Genomic DNA, 19,660 nt, shown 5'->3' on the forward strand with positions numbered 1-19,660 from the left:
AATCTTTTACCTCTGGCTATAAAAATACACCTGCTTTGAATGACAATTGAACTTAGGTTCTACGATTATTCCAGTCAGAGAAGATCAATCTCTCTGACTAGACAGCTAAACATTTAGTGGATACTATGTTTAAGAAAGGCAGAGTCTATCTGCATCTGTGGACAGAAACGCATGCACATTTCTCAATAAGATGGTATGTTGTAGGTGGTGGGGGCAGGGATCTGAAATCCACACCCTTAAACAAGTTCGGAGCCAGGTACTGGTGGCTCACACCTGTAATCCTAGCTATTCAGAAGGCTGAGATCTGAAGATCAAGGTTTGAAGCTAGCAGAGGAAGACCAACCTGAGAAACTCTTATGCTGGAAGCGTTTCAAGTGGTACAGTGCTAGACTGAGCGGAAAAAGCCAAGTGAGAGCATGGGGCCGAGTTCAAGCACCAGTACTAGCATGTGCACACGTGTGTGTGTGTGTGCGCACGCGTGCTGGCACAATAATCTGAGAAGGCCAAGAGACTCATCAGACTTCATGTTACCAGCTTGCCCCAGATCTTGGGGTACCTCCAGAACCATCCGGTGAACCCACAGACAAGAGGAGAAGCTGCGAGCACACTTACTTTCTCCGACGCGCTCGCCAGTCTGGAGCCTGAGGAGTTGAAGGCAAGGGCAGCCAGCGATCCCTCGTGGGCTGCGATGGTGCAGACAGTTTTCTGGTGGTGACAAGAAGGGATGGCTCTGGGGTAGATCTCATCTCCCTCGCCTTCCTCTCTCCTGCCTCTCCCTCATCTGCTGGATTCCCTGTCTCCCTCTCTCCACCAGCCCACTTGCTCATTAGCTGCACAACCTTCTTCTTGGGTAGCAAGGAAGCTTTGGAAGAACAGTGGGCAGGGATGGGTGACAGGCCACACCTGGGCCCTGTGTGACCCAGTCCGACAACTCAGCCACTAGCTGGCAGGCGACTGCATCACGCTACAGATGTTCTGGCACCTGGCTACCATACTACAGTTGTCTGATGGAGGGTCTCAGGGTAAACATCATTACCTTTTCCTCCACCCAGCCAGGAGTGGGAAACTCCCATACCTCACCCCACCCAGCGGGCCTTCCTTAACCACAGGGTTAAGGGAGGAGGACCCACTTACCAGGGAGTTCCCATCATAAAGCACAATCTCGCCTGTTGTCTGGCTTCCAGGATAGGCCAGGTAAGAATTGGAATGGTTGATAGAGAGGGCACACAGACCTAGAAAAGAACAAAGGCAATGAAGACGATGTCCAAGGGAAGGGTGCCCGGAAAGAGTACTACTAGAGTGCCACCTACTGGTGAGGGGAGGAACGGCGTGGCAGCATTTCCTTTCTGTTGGGTTACTTGAAGAATTTCAATGAAGCAGTTACTGAGTGAACCCTGGCCATGTCCTTTCCGATCAAAATGGAGAAAATTTAAAATGGTCTCCTTCACACTTTCATCCCGGGGCTCTACAACAACATCGATTCATCTTCCAATTCCCATTACCTTCTGGGGTACAGGAAAATGTACTCCTAACTGAACTAGAATTTCCGACCAGGAAAGGCATGTGTGTGCTAGACTGACCTTAGACAGCTGCCAAGGAAGCTCAGGCTAGAGAGGGGAGGAAGCGTGAACACCCTGCTTCGATAAGGAAAGGGTGTCTGCAGAGGTGAACGGCCACTGTATCTGCATCTGAGTTAAGACTTCCAGCCCGGTCTTTGAAGCAAACAAAGTACACAGGATATTTGGGACTGAAGATGCTTTGACCTCCTCTAGAAACGCAAACAGGGCCAAGCCACTGAGGTCACGTGAGCCATATTAATTTACCAGGAGACTCAAGGAAGTGGGAGGGATGGTCCCTACAGCATTTAAGTAAAGACTTTTCACAATAATTTAGATTATGAGGATCATATGCCATAGCAGTGAATTAAAAGAATCCCACACGATTAAAGTATTGCTAAAATAGGAACTTTGAGAAGATTATGCAAGGGAGATTTAATTTGGAAAAAATAAAATAAAAGGCCAGGGCAGGTGGCTCATGCCTGTAATCCTAGCTACTCAGGAGGCTGTGAACTGAGGATCAAGGTTCAAAGTCAGCTCTGGTGCAAACATCTTTGAGACTCTTAGCTCCAATTAACTACCAAAAAGCTCGAAGTGGTTCAAGAGGTAGAATACTAGCCATGAGCAAAACAGCTCGGCGCCCAGGCCTTGAGTTCAAGGCCCAGGATTGGCACACACATACCAAAAAAGGTGACTGATACCTTTGTTACAAGTTAGTATGTGAAGTGTTTTTTGGTTTTTTTGTTTTGTTTTTCATGCTAATACTGGGACTTGAATTCAGGGCCTGGGTGCTGTCCCTTAGCTTTTTCACTCAAAGGTGGCACCCTAACACTTTCAGTTTTTTGTTTTTGTTTTTGTGTGGTTAATTGGAGATAAGAGTCTCATGGCCTTTCCTGTCCAGGCTGGCTTCAAACCATGATCCTCAGATCTCAGCCTCCTGAGTAGCTAGGATTATAGGCATGGGCCACTAGTATCCAGCTGAAGTGTTGTTGTTGTTGTTTTTTAATAAAAGTATAAGGAAAACTTTACATTAGGCCAAAAAGTTCCTCACCTCTGCGAGGGAGAGAAAAGAGAGAAAAACAAACTGAATGATAAGAGCTGGAAGCAGATCTTGTTTCCTGCCCTGGCTTTGCTGAGCATACAGCCCAGCCTGCGTTCTTATCGCCTGTCACACACAATGTGAGCACTGGCGTTCTTCACTGAGGCTCTGGCCTGCTGTAACCCCTCGCCTGTACAAGGTCACTCTGGCCCTGGCTTTAGAAGAGGCCACTTGCACCTTCCCAGTTTTGCTCTGAGATCTCTAACGCCCAGTCCCATCTGAGTTCATTCAATCCACATGGAATTCCAAGGCGAGCAAGGCAGGCAAAAGGCATGCTGGCCCTGGAGAACTCAGGAGATGGCAGGGGCTTGTCCATGGGTTCCCGTAGGAGCAGCAGCAGAGAAGTTGAGAGTGCATGAGCCAGCTATGGTGACTCACTCCTGTAATTCCAGTTACTCAAGAAGCAGAGGTAGGGAGATCAAGGTCTGAAATGAAGCCCAGACAAAAGCTCAAGACCCTATCTGAATAAACAAATTAAGTACACTGGAATCCTCCCATGCATACACTCATATATGTTTGTAATCTAGATCTAACTTCCATATATGAGAGAAATATGCAACATGTGACTGCTTTAGCCTAACTTACTTCACTTAACAATTTTTTTTTGCTCTCTCAACTTAATAAACCAACTATGAAAAAGGCTGGGAGTATGGCTCGAGTGGTAGAGCACCTGCTTAGCCAGCTCAAGGCCTTGAATTCTGAATACAAAAGGGAATGTATTTGGATTTGAGGCCAGTTGAGATCTTACAGATGCAGAAGGTAATTACTAAGGATTTCTGAGTGCTTAGGTTTGAAAAGAGCAGTGCTAAACCTAGAGACAACTACCACATCTCACCCACTAGCATGGCTACAGTAAGAAGGGCAGATTACCAGTCTTGGCAGAGATTGGAGACCTGTCTACTGCCAGAGGCAACGGAAATGGGACACTGCTTTGGAAGGCAGTCTGACACTTCTTCAAAAGTTAAACATGGTGTGGGGTGCTGGTGGCTGTAAATGTAACTTCTCAGGAGACTGAGATCTGCGGATTGCAGTTTGAAGCCAGCCTAGGCAGTAAAGTCCATGAGACTTATCTCTAATGAACCACTAAAAAGTTGAAGTGGAGTTGGGGTTCAAGTGGTAAAGCACTAGTCTTGAGCAAGAAACTATGGGACAGTGCCTGGACCCTGAGTTCAAACCCAAGTTACCAGCACACACACACACACACACACACAGTCTCTCTCTCTCTCTCACACACACACAGTCTCTCTCTCTCTCTCTCTCTCTCTCTCTCACACACACACACACACACACACACACACAGAGGTGTAGCTCAGTGGTATAGTGTGTACTTAACATACACAAGGTCCAGTCTGTACTAGGCACCATATCTATGAACTGCTTTCCAGTTTCTAAAAACAGGAGAACTCCATGTGATTGTGAAAAATCATCATTTGCTGAAAGGAGACCTGCTGAAGAATAAACCATAGCTCTGTCCCATGATCCTGTTGCTGCATGATCTAGAACATTCCCTCTACGCCTTCGATAGGGGAGGGCCCCTATCACCCTTGTCTCCACAGCTGGCCTGACTGTCCCGGAGATCTCCACCCTTGGCTGCCCAGGGCACCGGCACACACTGCTGTGCTGTCAGGAAATTCACCCTGAGCCCCGACTGGTCACACCAAAGGAAACAGCCTGCAATCTTTGACCCAACGGGAACATGCAAGACACAGCGGTGGTGATAGAAGGAAGGAAATTTACAGCCACATTCAATACAGAGCTTGAAGCGCAAGGGGAACTCCGTGGATCTAACGGATGTCTAGCGTTTACTATGTTGAGACCTGCTTCTCAGCATTTACCCGCAAAAGCCAGGGAAGCAAGCCATTTTGTTCCCCTACTTCTCCAGAAAGGAACTCTTAACATCAAGAGCCAGGGTTTCCGTTTGACATTTTGAGTCAGAAAATAAACGAAGAGAAAAAGTACAGACAAGGAGTGTCTTGCCTCGGGGAATTTTAGGCTCCTGGTTTTGACAGCTTAGGTTGGCCAGGGGGAAGAAGCGACCACATCACGGGAGCTCTGATTTGTGGGGTCTGATGGTGTGTGTGGACATGGGGACCCACGCTGGCTCACTCACAGGTGACCTTGGCTAACCTCCCCGTGCAAGTCTTGGGGAGGAAAATGATCACCTCATTTGCCTGCTGCAGGAAGCGAACTCAGTAGCAGCTGGGGTGATAATTATAGAGGATTTGGAAAAGTAGTGGGGGGCTATGGTCCCCAAGAACATCGGCAGTCTAAAGCGATACACTGCGGTCAACCTGACTCTGACCCTTGCAAAGGAAATGCTCGGTATATTCTTAGATCCTTTTATAATGTTTATCTGAGGCTTAGTACTTGGGCTTGAACTCAGGTTCCTGCGTGCTGTCTCTTAGCTTTTTTCACTCAAGACAAATGTTTTCTCACTTGACACACAGCCCCACTTCCAGCTTTTGCTGGTTAATTGGAGGTAAGAGTCTCATGGACTTTGCTGCCTGCCCTGGATTTGAACCTAGATCCTCACATCTCAACCTCCTGAGTAGTTAGGATTATAGGTGTAAGACACCAGCACCTAGCTCTATTTCTTTTCTTTCTTTTCTTTTTGTTTTGTTTTGACAGTCCTGGGGCTTGAACTCAGGGCCTGGGCACTGTCCCTGAGTTTCTTTTTGCTCAAGGCTAACACTCTACCACTTGAACCACAGTGCCACTTCTGGCTCTTTCTGTTTATGTGGTATTGAGGAATCGAACCCAGGGCTTCATGCATGATAGGCAAGCACTCTACCACTAAGCCACATTCCCAGCCCTCTATTTTTTTTTCTTATGATAAAAATTAGTCCCTTTTGTGTGGAACATAGCCTGGCACTTTGCAACCTTATTTTCTTCCAGGTTCCCATCTCACTGTAAAGATCGAGGCAACCAGTGAGTTTTCTAGGCTGAAGTGGAACTAACTATAGTCGTAAGCCCAGTAACGAGTTTTGGTGGATGATGGGCCACGGGTGCCACCTAGGAGTGCCACCTCGGGGGTGCCCCATGCTCGACTGTCTAGCTTTGTGTATGGACACACTATGGAGTTCACGCAATGATGAGATCACCTGACAGTGAGCTTCCTCAGAGCTCTTCCCTGTCCATCAGAGACACGGGACTGTAATGCAGGATTAAAAATAAGCAGGTGGAGGGCAGGGAGCGTGCCTCAGTGCTTACAGGTCATCTGGTGTGAAAGCTCGAGTGCAAAGTAGGTATAAGGCAGGAAATTCCCCTCTTCAGAGAGAATGAGAGCAAACTTTGAGCAAGTCACAGCTCGGGCCCATCCCTGTGGGAGCTCTGCTTCACTCAGACACGCCCCATCCCATCAAAGCCCATTTCCCTCCCTCCCACGGTCCACACTCACAGGCACACCCCCATCCCACCCCTGTTCCAGGCAGCCAGGCCTTGGGTCTCATATTGGCCTAGAATGGACAGGCTCAGGGAACTGCGGCCATCTTGGTTTGGGGTTGAGCAGCTGACATAGCTGAACCTGTGGGCGCCCCCTGGTGCCCATTTTCAATAAATGCTTGTTCAGATTAGGTTTTTGTTTTTCTCCCCTAGGGTTTTTTAAATTAATTTTATTTATTTTCTGTTCATGTGGTACCGAGGAATCGAACCCAGGTCCTCATGCATGCTAGGCAAGCACTCTACCACTAAGCTACACTCTCAGCCCTTGTTAAGATTGTTTAAACCCCTCATTTCTAAGACAAACAAACACAAACTTAACCACCATAAATGGTTTCCTTCTGAGAAAAACGCTTCCAAGTCATTACCTCAGAGACCTTTATAATAGCCTCGAGGTGACCAGGTGGCCAGGGTGTAGCTCGGTGGTAGCGCTTAGCATGTGCGAGACTCTAGATCACTGAGATGTATCAGGAATGGTTACCGCACAGTGGGTCCTGCAATGGCCACTTTCAGAAACATCACCCCGTTTAATGCTTAGTGAAGCTATGATACATCTGTCACTGTCTTATGCTATGAATGAAGAAAGGGGGGGGCGTAAAAAGTTCACGTCATTAAGGTAGACACCTGGTTGAGGATGGCCACATGGAAGTCAAGCCCTGGGAGAAAACTGCAGTGCACGGCAGCAGGTGACCGGCCTTATCTAGAATACAACTTATAAACATTAACTTGCATTATTCCGTATGACTGCTCTCATGTGATGATACCTTGACCCACCCCTCCCACCCCCTCCCCCCCAGTAAAGAGATTCCTTCTGGTTCACTCTTAGTGCAGTGAGTTCATAAAAAGATCATCACCTAGTCAGGTGCTGGAGGCTCACGCCAGCAGTCCTACATACTCCCAAGACAGATCTGAGGATCACAGTTAGAAGCCAGCCCAGGCAGGGAAGTCCATGAGACTCTTATCTCCAATTAACCACCAGAAAACCAGAAATGGCACTGTGGCTCAAAGTGGTAGAGTCTAGCCTGGCGCCTAAACAGCTCAGGGACAGCACCCAGGCCCTGAGCTCACAACTCCACGCCTGACAAAAGTAAAACCAAATAAAATAAGAAAGGGTTATCCTGTGCTATTTCTTTTCTCTTTTATTGGAAGTACTAGGGTTTGAACTCAGGGCTTCACACTCGCTCGGCTGGCATTCTACTACTTGAGTAATGCCTGCAGCCAGCTTTTTTGCCAGTTATTTTGGAAATGGAGTCTTGTGAACTTTTCTGCTCAAGCTGGCTTTGAACTGTCATCCTTAAGGATCTCAGCCTCCTGAGTGGGTAGGGATGACAGGCTTGACCCACTCAAACTATTTCCGTTCTTCAATACCAAAGAGCTTCAATCAGTGTCAAATCCTGAGACTTTAGTCAACATCTCATACCCTAGCTAATATCACACAAGTCAAGAGATTTCTTTGTAATGGAATAAAACCCAATCCTTGTGCTTGGTGTGTAGACGTACCAAGTCAGAACCTGCTTCTAATTATCATACCTACTCCATAACGAACAACCACAAAAAAGTGTTGGGGGCAAATAGCTTTTAACACCAGGCTCCCAGGGACTCCCACGCATCTACCTTACACAGCTCAGCTCCTTGGCTGTCCCGGATCCCAGGAAAAGGTGCAGCTCTTGGGCTGCAGAGCAGCCACACCAGCCTCCTAAAAGCCTAACTACACAGTGGGCCAGCACTCAACTTCAAGGTCAATACCATCAAGACCAACACCACTAGGGTTTTCAGTCTAGCTGGAAAAAAATAACTTGACAAAGAAAGCGAATGTCTGGACTTGGGGGAGAGAGGGGAGGGGTGCAGGGCTTGGTTCTGTGATTGGAGTTTACCTGTTGGGTTAGGAGGAATATCCAGGAGGGTCTTCAACAGCTTCATATCTTTAATGTTGTGGATATAAATGGATTCCTCCAAGCAGACCAGCAGCCTCTGTAATCACATAGACTCATCAGCCTCAGAGTGCTTGAAAAGGGACCACAAATCCAACCCGCTTGTCTTTCATGAGTCCTAACGTAATTCTGTGCCTAAAGGAGAAAGAATGTTAATGATGCCTCTTGAAGATTATGTTTGTGTATGCACTCACACACACACATCATTATACACTCGAACAGAAGCTTAAAATAAAGATCTTAAAAATGTTTTTAGAAACATTTCCCCTCCCTTGCTCCTTCCCCTCCTTCTTTCTTCTTTTCCTCCCTTTTCCTTTCCTCTTCTTCTCTTTCCTTCTCCTTTATCCCCTCCCTTCCTTCTTCCTCTCCCTTTTATTCACTTTCCCTCCCTCCCTCCCTGCCTCCCTTCCTCCCTCCCTTTCTTGTTCTTCCTCTTTCTCCTTTCCTTCACCTTCTCTTCCTTCTTTCCATTCTTGGAACCCCCTTCTTTCTAATCTCACCTGACAGGGTGCCTTTCAATGCTGATAAAAGGCCCCTTGCTCCCCAGTGTAAATTTCTTTGTACGCTTTGTATTGCCAAACCCTCGATGTTACCCTCTCCAAATACAGCTTGAGCATCCCGAAGCCAAAAGTCTCCAATGCTCTGGGGCAAAATGTGAGCATCCGTGCTCAGTAACTTTCAGATGGTGACTATCAGATCTGAGATGCTCAACTAGTGAAGCCTATGCAAATATTCCCAAATCTGCAGAACTCTGAAATCTGAACCAGTGTTGATAAAGAGGGCTGGCGAAGCCCCTCAGCCCCCACAGCACACCCTCCCCAGGGCTGAGTCCCCACCCCCACGCCCACCCCAGCACCTTTCTTGGTGCTCTCCCACCCTTGTGCTGCCAGGCAACTCACTGTCTAAAGTGTAGTGTGGAACCCAGCACAAGTGCCAGTAGGCACTTATAGGGGGATGGCCCCCGGCTTGGCTCTTTTCAGGTTACTGCTTCTCAGACTGTGCGTGCCAGATTTCCTGAACCAGTGAACTCTGGACTTTTTTTTTTTTTGCAGGTCTTGGAGCTTGAACCCAGGGCCTGAGCACTGTCCCTGACTCTACCACTTGAGCCACAGCACCACTTCTGGCTTTTTCTGTTTATGTGGTACTGAGGAATTGAACCCAGAGCTTCATGCATGCTAGGCAAGCACTCTCCCACTGAGCCACATTCCCAGCCTCCCTGTGTTCTTCTGAGAATCTGGTTTGAAGCATCTTTACACAAGTGTCCCAGGAAATTACTATGCATACCAAGGTTTGGGAACCGTTGCTCTCAGGCCAGGCCAGGCCCTTTGTGTGTATGGGTGGGTGTGGGTGGATGTGTGTGAGCATGTGTGAGGCCAGGTACTGTTCTTCAGCTTTTCCCACTCAAAGCCAGCGCTCTACCCCTTGAGTTAACACACCTCTACTTCTGGCTTTTTTCTGGTTAAGTGGAGATTAAGAATATCACAAACTGGGCTGGGAAGGTGGCTCAGTGGTAGAATGCTTGCCTTGCATGCATAAGGCCCTGGGTTTGATTCCTCAGCACCACATAAACAGAAAAAGCCAGAAGTGGCGCTGTGGCTCAAGTGGTAGAGTGCTTGCCTTGAGCTGAAGAGCTGAGAGACAGCGCGTAGGCCCAGAGTCCAGGTCCACGACTGGCAAAAAAAAAAAAAAAAGAATATCACATACTTTCCTGCCTGACCTGGCTACGCATTGTGATCTTCCAAACTCAACTTCCTGAGTAGATACATGTATAAGCCACTGGCACCTGGCTAGACCAGCTACTTTTGACTACCAGAATCATTTTTGGAAAGGAAGATACCTAAAAATATTACAAAAAGGTTAACTAACACTCCTCCACAGAAAACATGTTATCCTAGTAGGACTCCTCCCAGTTCAGAAAAAATGTAGAACACCCACTATAGCCAGGTAGAAAAGAAAGTTCAAACACTTTTCTCTGTTTTAATTAAGAATCTGTGGCCACAGGTTGAGACTAGATGCTGAGAGGTGAACACAAACTTCTAACAGGATTTCAAAATGGAGGACAAATACATGATTTACACGATCATCTTTGTCTATACTTGTTTCTGTTCTTAGGTTTCAGACACCCCCTCGATAGCCCCAAGACTGTGGGGCTCCCCCACATGCCTCCTGTGGGAAACTAGATTCCATCTAGCTTCTCTGATCTGATCCAAATCATCTCCCATCTGCCCTAAGGCCCTCTCAGCTGACTTTCTGGTCACACCCCCCCCATGCTGGCTGTAGCATCAAAAGTGACAGATACAGAAAACACGGGGGGGGGGCGTGGCTACCTTGGCTACCATGAGAGCTAGCTTGGGGGAAGGCCCCAGCCTGGAATCCGCTGTGTTAACAAGCACTCTACAATCCAGAACCCTCTCCAGACTTCAACTTGGCCAATTTTCACTCACTTTCACGTTGGCTTCGTATATTTTATAGGAAATCTCACTTTTTAACCTATTAATGAAACATTATAGCATCTGGTCTTACAGGCTCCTATCGGATTAGACTGAAGTTGGAAAGCCATTAGCAGATGGTCAAAGAACGATGACAGTTTACATAGATAAACACATCTGGCTGATGGCCGTCCTCCGGCAAAACACCCTTCTGAGAATCCCACCGACTGAAGAGGATGCTCCCTGGCTCCCTTGTCATGCCTCCTGGGCAGATGGCTCTGCGGGCACTGCCGGACAGCTCCATCCCCATTACACACACACACACACACACACACACACACACACACACACACAAAGAGGGCCTTTGGCTGCTGAGTTGCCTAGACCAAAATTACATCCCAATCCTAAAATTTCTAAGCAGAGCAAACTCCAAACCCTTTGGAGACCTGCTTCGAGTCATTTCCTTGGGAGAGGAAATGCTTCATGGTAGAGTTGTCAGATCTGCTCTCCATGAGCTTCTGCCTTCATTGTTGAGCAGTGTTGGGAGTGGGGGCCAAGTACCTGGAGTTAATGAGCATTCCAGGGGGAGGTTAACAGGCTCAGGCCCTTTAGTAACCCTTCCTTGTCCTATTTGCTAATGAAGAATACCTAGAGGGAGAGAGAACTCACAAGGGGAAATCCAGCAGATACTCAGATACTCTGTGAGGGTTCTCATCTTTGTAGGTTGATTTGATTAAGCAGTCTTAAAGGGTAATCAGGCACTAGAATGCACACCAAGCCTTCATATACTGACTACCAGCACAGGTCACACCTAGAACCAAGTCTGGAAGACGCATTCCTCTTGTCTAAGGTTCTTCTGATGGTAGCTCAGAGGACAGGTCATCCCCAGAGCCAGGGTTCCAACCCATCCTTACTACCCCGGCAAAAGAAGGTGCCCCTGACCAGTCGGTGTCCAACACTAGAAGAGAGAACATGAGCTGGCAGGCCACAGACGAGGAATCACAAAAGTAGGTACAGAGAGTAGATTATAACCACTCCCATGACACCAAACCTGCGTGTTACCATCCTTTGCAGCAGGTGATGCTTGCTTTCAAGACATTTGGGATTTTTTTGGAAGACATTCTTCTTTCTCTAGCAGAAGCCCTGAGCTCTCGAGAGGATGCAAGCCTACTCACCTGCCGGTTCAACCTTATGGACAGAATGTTGCTGGGGTAGCTGTAATTACAGATCTCGGTGCCTTTCTTGAAGTGATACACGTTCATCTGGCGTGGTTTTGTGTGGCTGACGACCACCACCAGGCTGCTGGAGAAGAGGCGCTCCACGATGTACACATCCGGGATTTCATCTGCAGGCAGAGCAGTGGTGAGCTGCAGGGCGGGCCCCCTGGGAGGGAGGGAGCTCAGCCTCCACCACACAGTCCAGTTCACCAATGGGCCTTCTAGCTGCACTCATTTACAATGACCCACCCCCACCTTCCCTGTCACACTGGGAGCCGTCAGTCTCTCCCACACAGTACTCCTTTCCAAATAACCAGAGTAAAGAAACACTAGTGTCCAGGACACAAAGTCAGGATCTTCAGAGCCATGCTGGATGTGTGTGTGTGTGTGCACGCGCACATGCGCGAGCATGTGTGCATGTGTGCATGTGTATATGTGTGTGTGTGGTCAGGAGCTTCAGAGGCATGCTGGATGCGTGTGCGTGTGTGTGTGCGTGTGTGTGTGTGTGTGTGTGTAGTCAGGAGCTTCAGAGGCATGCTGGATGTGTGTGTGTGTGTGTGTGTGTGTGTGTGTGTAAATCAGCCCTCCAGCCCAAAGGCTCCAAAGTTTGCTGAGGAAGGGGTGACATTGTAAAAGCAAAACAAAACATATTTATTATGCTGACTTGCGTAACTGTAACCCCTCTGTACATTACCTTTATAATAACCATAAAGTTAAAAAGAAAAATTATTTAGAAGGGTTTTGTTTTTTTGAGGTTTGTTTTTTTAGCCAGTGCTAGGGCTTGAACTCAGAGCCTGGGCACTGTCCCTAAGCTTCTTTTGCTCAAGGCTAGTACTCTACCACTGGAGCCAGAGCGCCAATTTTGGCTTTTGCTGTTCATATGGTGCTGAGGAATGAAACCCAGGGCTTTGTGCATGCTAGGCAAGCTCCTACTGCTACACCACATTCCCCACCCCCCTTTAGAAGGTCTAAACAATTTAGCTTTACCCTTGCCTGTGAGAGATTTCATAGGAGTGATTTACTTCTTGGGGAGGCCCTGTACTGAGAACACTTCTTGTTTCACTAAAGGAATACCACTATGTGGGAGAAAACACACACACACACACACACACACACAGAGTTATGTCTGTGCCCCTCCCCATCTGACTGTGCTTCTGGCCCTTTCTGGGATCCAATTCTGTTGAAAATAATCTGGATATAGGCAGTAAGGCCAGCATTGCAGGTACATGCGCGATCCTCCAGTGTGTGAACAGGTAAGGCATCAATGTCTTCCTGAGACAGCCCATCCTGTCACATGCAGCCCTGGCATGCTCTTGGACTAGCTGTATAATGTACATAATAAGGCAGGCACACAGCAAACTATTCACAAAAATGGAACAATAATAACAGCTTACAGCTCAATTATGAGCTCACAATATTATTTAACAAGTCACTTTATTTCCAGGAAGCCTGAAGGTTATCTATTCTTTCCCATTATAATAGCACAAATAATTTTACCTTGAGAAAAATCACAGTCACATTTCCAAGGCAAATTGTTTCTCATGTTCACTAGAAATACTTCAGTATCTTCAACATGGGTTATGTAAACAGGACAGTATTGATTTATTAAAATAAACCAACAGGCTGGGAATGTGGCCAAGTGATAGAGTACTTGCCTACCATGCATGAAGCCCTGGGTTCGATTCCCCAGTACCACATAAACAGAAAAAGCCAGAAGTGGAGCTGTGGCACAAGTGGTAAAGTACTAGTGTTGAGCAAAGAAGCTCAGGGACAGTGCCCAGGCTCTGAGTTCAAGCCCCAGGACTGGCAAAAAAAAAAATAATAAAATTAAATTAAATTAAATACTTTCCTAACTGAATAAATGGTATCAAATAATTCTAGTAGTAGAAGAACAAAGAAGTCACAAGCAATCTTTTGGTTTGACATTTACACCAATTGATCACTGTGAACATAAATACATAGAAATAACATCAATGATACTATTTCAACCACAGGATTTCTTCATATGAAAAGAAAGCGCCACAAAAGTTACTGCCCATTTTTAATTAGAGAGTCAGTGTGATTTTTATGTGGGCAGAAACAATGACTTACATTCAAATATGAAGAGCACCAACTCCTTTAATGGTTAAGGGAGAGAAAAAGTAGAACACTCAAGATTGAAGTCTAGGACTTGGGATGTGGCTCAGTGATGGAATATTTACCTAGCATGCTCAAGGCCTGGAATTTAATCTACACACACACACACACACACACACACACACACACACACACACACACACCCCAATTAAAAGTCTAGAAGAAGAATTTAGTGTCCCTAAATCTGATCTTTCTCTGTCTCTGTCTTTCTCTGTCTGTCTCTGTCTCTGTCTTTCTCTCTCTCTCTGTCTCTCTCTCTCACCACATACACACACACACACACACACACACACACAGCCCACACACTTACTGCTTCCATGGACTTGGTCCAGATGCTCCACAGAACTTAAAGAAAACAACTTGTAACCGGCTTTGGTTCCAATGGCTAGGGATCTGTGGAAGATAACAGCGTGGGAATGATACCAGGTACAGTATTTCAACCACAAGTTGTCTGAAAATAGACCCCTCTGTTCCCCTAGGCTTCTAAGGGGCATGCAAGCATGCCTCTTCAGCAGCTTAGATCCTCGATCACTTCCTAAAGGCAAAACATGTTTTGGCAAGCAGGCAGGTGCGATCAAAGGAAAAAAAGAGGTTAAAAACCAAAACAGCCCATGTGGTAGCTAAAGCTTGTAATCCCAGCTACTTGGGAGGTAGAGATCAGGAAACGAAGGCCACGCAGAGAAGATTCTGAGACTACTTCACCCACACACTGTGGTGTGCACCTGTCATTTCTATGACAAAAACACAAATAGGAGGATCACAGACCAGACTGGCCTGGATATAAAGTGAGATCCCATCTCAAAAATAAATAATGCAAAAAGGAGCTGGTAGAAGGGATCAAATGGTAGCTAGCAAGTACAAGGCTCTGAGTTCAAACCCCAGTAGTTCCAAAAAAAAAAAGGCAAAGAGATAGAAATTGCATGGGATCTGTTATCAAGTGAATGTCAACCCTACCAGTGTTGTTGTTTTCCTAACTGGTCAGGGAAAAGAAAATTGATTTTTTTCTTTTTTGACCACTGTGGGGCTTGAACTCAGAGCTTGGGTGCTGTCCCTGAGCTTTTTCACTCAAGGCTTGCGCTTGACCACTGCGAGCCACAGTATCACTTTGGGTTTTTTGTTTGTTTGTTTTTTCTGGTGGTTAACTCAGATAAGAGGATCACAGACTTTCCTGCCCAGTCTGGCTTTGAACCATGATCCTCAGATCTCAGACTCCTGCTATCTAACATTACAGGTGTGAGCTACTGGCAGTCCACTGAAAAAAAATGGGATGCTGAAGAATGCTCAGAAGAGCCCTTCCTCCAACACAATTAGAAGACTTTATTGTCTGAGAAGCACTTTTCCTTAAAAACAATATTTTTCTTTATTTATGACTTTTTCTTTCTGTTCAGTTTTTGCTGAAAGAGATAACACTACAGGCTTGCAGGAGTCACAGGAGCCAAGCATTTAAGACAGTAGATGCTGGGGCTGGGAAGGTGGCTCAGTGGTAGAGCACTTGCTTTGCATGCATGAGGCCCTGGGTTCGATTCCCCAACACCACATAAGCAAAAAGAAAAAAAAGCCAGAAGTGGCGCTGTGGCTCAAGTGGTAGAGCGCTAGCCTTGAGCTGAAGAGCTGAGAGACAGCACCCAGGCCCAGAGTTCAGGCCCTATGACCGGACCCCCCCCCAAAAAAAAGATGCTTCCTTCTATAAGTTTCCAAGACATCCTGGATACTTTATATACTTTGTAAAGTCAAGTAGGGAGTGTGATTGGATTGTTTTTAAATTCAGGTATGCTAATATGCAGAATGGGTTAAGAACTCCATTCCTGACTACATTCTACAAAGTTCTATTGCACTCAACAAATACAATAAAAACTCAACATTTACTTAGGTCCATGCAGGCTAAAAATAAATAAATAAATCGTTTTCTTCTTTTTCCTACAGGTTTCCTGGGCCTCAGAATGAAAGGAAATGAACCAACTCTGTTTAGCACCTGGGAAGTCCCTCTCACCTCCTGTTTCCTGATGGTTAGGATGTGATGCTGTTACCTCTTTCCTACTTTGCTTTCCACAGTGAAGTGTCAAGCACAAGCTTGCACGAGGACACATGGAACATAAGCAATCTGACCCTGAGCACTGGAACCCTAGGAAAATGGGATGTCATGGGGTTGAAATGGACTTTAAAATGTTTCATATAATGCAACTTCTTCACTGAAAGCAAATCTGTGTCAAGGTGAGACTTGTTCTTCACAGGAAAGCAAATGCTAAAATAAGCAACTTGCAAGCCAGGATGCCAAGGCTCCCATTTCACTAACCTAAAAAAGAGAAGGACGCCTGATTTTATTTCCCCTGGAATTTTTTTTTTCCCTACTGAAATGTTTTTCTTTCCTGGGACACAAGGACAGGTGGCAGGCAGTCAACTTTTAGTCGGAAGGTAGCTGGTTCTGTTCTTAGCCCTCCATCCTGCTGAGTAGTGGTGAGATATTTGCATAAGAGCTATGTATGGTACAGTAAGAACTAGGGTTTGGTGTCTAGAAGTACAGACAAACAGGAACTATGAAAGTAAGCCAGGAGAATTTTAGAACTCTACAACCTACTGCATCGTGATTGCTGCTTCTTAAACTTTCTTCACATAAGCTTATAAACTCGTTTAGTTATAAACTTGTAAAGCTGCTAAGTGAGGGGAAAAAATCCTATTAGTAGAGTCTTATACAATTAAGCAAAAGAACTGTGTATAGTGGCATAGGCCTGCAATCTCAGCTCTCAGGAGGAGTACACAGGAGAATCTCCAATTTGAGGCTAGCTTAGGCTATGACTCAGACCCCGTTGGGCAGCCTGCTCCCCCCAAACTCATCCCTACCCCCCTCAAACAACATCAAAAACTAATCAGAACAATGAGTAATTTAAAGTAATTTTTCAACATAAGCTTTGCTTCTGTTTTTGTCATTTAGCGTGTGAGACAGGGTCTCATATTGCCCCGGGCTGATCTTGAAGTTGTGAGCTCAAGTGATTTTTCTAGCTTCAGCCTCCTGAGTTCCTGGGGCTACAGGCAGAAGCTACCACACTTGGCATAGAAGAATTTTGCATGTGAGAAAATAGTGGCGTGATTACTATTACATTTTAAAGGATTGATGGGGCTGGGAAGGTGGCTCAGAGGTAGAGCGCTTGCCTTGCATGCTTGAGGCCCTGGGTTTGATTCCTCAGCACCACATAAGCAAAAAGAAAAAAGCCGGAAGTGGCACTGTGGCTCAACTGGTAGAGCTGAAGAGCTGAGGGACAGCGCCCAGGCCCAGAGTTCAGGCCCCACGACCGGTTCCCCCCGCCCAAAAAAAAAGGATTGATGGATGGCCACTAGCCACTGAATTCAAAAAATGCAAGCATAGCCGGGCACTGGTGGTTCACGCCTGTAATCCTAGCTACTTAGGAGGCTGAGATCTGAGGATCGCAGTTCAAAGCCAGCCCGGGCAGGAGAGACCGTGAGACTCTATCTCCAATAAACCACCAGAAAACCAGAAGTGGCGCTGTAGCTCAAGTGGTAGAGCGCTCGCCTTGAGCTGAAGAGCTGAGGGACAGCGCCCAGGCCCAGAGTTCAAGCCCCATGATTGACAAAAAAAAAAAAAAAAATGCAAGCATACAATTTTATCCTTAAGATCTCTCTGTAGAAAGAAAATGCTCACCACTAATCATAGGAATGAATGGAGTTGGAGACAGATCACTACATACATTTTAAAAATATACCCAAGGTGCTAAACAGTAAATGTGAAAGTATCTCAGTAAAGATTAATTCTCTTTACCCACCAACTCCAGATTACTAGATCTCAATCACAGTCTACATTTACAGAAAAACATCCTGATTTCCCTAAATGCATCCAGTAAGGCACTTGACTTGTCACACCCTCTGTGACTCCATATAACTAACTGTGACAAGAACTTTTATTTATAGATAAGACAGAGCTGCCCAGAAAAGCCTCAGCCAAGAACTCAGAATTGACAGTACGGACTAAGGAAGTTAACTTTCAAAGCACTCTACAGTTTCTAAAATAACGTCTTTATCCAATTGTTACAGAAAGCTGGGATATGACTCTACTACTGAATAACTAGAGTTTAAAAAAGCACCTTTTTGCTGGGTACCAGTGGCTCATGCCTGTAATCCCAGCTACTCAGATGGCTGAGATCTGAGGATCGAGGTTCAAAGCCAGCCCAAGCAGAAAAGTCCATAAGACTCTTATCTCCAATTAACCAGGAAACAGAAGTGGTACTGTGGCTCAAAGTGGTAGAGTGCTAGCCTTGAGCAAAAGAGCTTAGGGATAGTGCCCAGGCCCTGAGTTCAAGTCCCATGACTGACAGATTAAAAACACACACACAAACTTTTTTTTTCAAATCTAATAATATCACAAAGCAAGATTTAGAGTACTGACTACTTATAAGCTAACTAACTCTCTTCCTTAACCTATGTTCAATCAGGAAGGAAAACATCACCCAGACATTTCAACAGACATACTCTCTTGCAAAACATTCTTTACAAAACTTTAGAATTTTATCTATGTTATGGTGGGGGGCTCCACCTATGAGAAGATCCTAAAAAATAACTCAGTAGGTTACAGTAGCTTAAAAAAAAGTCAGACGCAGACATAGACTTAAGGGGTCATTTAACTCAGTAGTAAAGTTCTGGCCTCGCATGTTTGGAGCCCTAGGTTAGTTTGATCCCTAGAAGTATACACCTACGAATGTGTGCACACACAAACACAAGCACACAAAGAAAAGAGAGGAAATCACCCAAGGTGCTATATATATTATGGATAGTCTATATAGATGGGCAATAAGAGATGTGCTGGTGGTAAAGCTCGAACTCAGGGTCTGGAAACTCTTTTTTCCCCCTCAAAGCTGGCGCTCTACCATTTGAGCCACAGCTTCACTTCTGGCTTGAAGATTCACAGACTTTCCTGCCCAGGCTGGCTTTGAGCCAGGATCCTCAGATCTCAGCTTCCTGAGTAGCTAGGATTACAGGCGTGAGTCACTGGCGTTGGGCTTAGTATAGACTTTTTATTGTGGTTGTGGTTTAAAAAAAACAAAAAACAACTTGAAAGTCACTCATCTCACCAAGCTGTCTGGATTACAGGATCACACACACAGATTTTCAGAACAAAGGCATATTGTTCAGAGCAGAGTGTATTTTACAACAGAAACACAAAGGGGATGGAAAGCAGGACTACTTTATGGTACACGGTGGCCTTCATTCCACCGCCAAATGTTCAATATTAGCATTGCCCAGCCAAAGAACAAGCCTGACGCTGACTCGACACAAGGAACAACAAAAACTGGTACAGCAGGAAGTGGGAAACTGGGAGGTGGTCATCCCTGCCTGACCAGCCAGATGCTCCCGGGAGCACATTCCAAAGAGATTATTCCAGATGGTCTGGGGGGGGGGGGCTGGCTTCCATGAAACAGGCTAAGAAAGAGACAGACATTTGCTTCCTATACTTAATCCTGCAGGTGTCTGCAACACAGCCCAGCCATTCCCGGCTCTCTGACCAAAGTTCAAATGGAACCGTCTAAGTGAAACATTAAAAAAAATAATTAAAAAAATCCCCTTAAAAGCAACAGGATGGAGCTCCTGCTTCCTGGAAAGCAGTCTGTAAACCATCCCCTCCCCACCTACCCTTCCCCCCCCAAAGGCTCCCCAAGGAGATTCTGCAAGGCTGGGTGGGCGACACTGAAAAACCCAGTGGGGAGAAATCCAAAGGGTTTCTTCCAGGCAGGATGCCTGGCCCGGGCTGGGCCCTGGCCTGGCCACAAGGGATAGGCTGCCTGTTTATCCAAGGCCCGGCCCAGATGCCACGTTGAGATGCTCAAGGACAAATGGGAAAGTTTCTCCA

General features: G+C 46.1%; 1 protein-coding gene across 2 annotated transcripts in view; it reads right to left on the reverse strand.

The window, feature by feature from the left end:
* Wipi1 (WD repeat domain, phosphoinositide interacting 1) overlaps positions 1 to 14,198 on the reverse strand; it is a 28,836-nt gene extending 14,638 nt beyond the window's left edge. Inside the window, exons 1-5 of one of the 2 annotated variants that reach the window (XM_013037903.1) lie at positions 14,117 to 14,198; positions 11,629 to 11,798; positions 7,968 to 8,064; positions 1,135 to 1,232; positions 613 to 705 (exon numbers count right to left, since the gene is read on the reverse strand). In XM_013037903.1, coding sequence (XP_012893357.1) covers positions 613 to 705; positions 1,135 to 1,232; positions 7,968 to 8,064; positions 11,629 to 11,715 — 375 coding nt within the window. In that variant the 5' untranslated portion in view covers positions 11,716 to 11,798; positions 14,117 to 14,198. The remainder of the gene's footprint in view (positions 1 to 612; positions 706 to 1,134; positions 1,233 to 7,967; positions 8,065 to 11,628; positions 11,799 to 14,116) is intronic. The other variant, XM_013037901.1, reaches the window with a different exon arrangement.
* Between the last annotated feature and the right edge of the window lie 5,462 nt (positions 14,199 to 19,660).

The sequence above is a fragment of the Dipodomys ordii genome, unplaced genomic scaffold, assembly GCF_000151885.1.
Source record: "Dipodomys ordii isolate 6190 unplaced genomic scaffold, Dord_2.0 Scaffold7, whole genome shotgun sequence".
Taxonomy (NCBI): Eukaryota; Metazoa; Chordata; class Mammalia; order Rodentia; family Heteromyidae; genus Dipodomys; species Dipodomys ordii.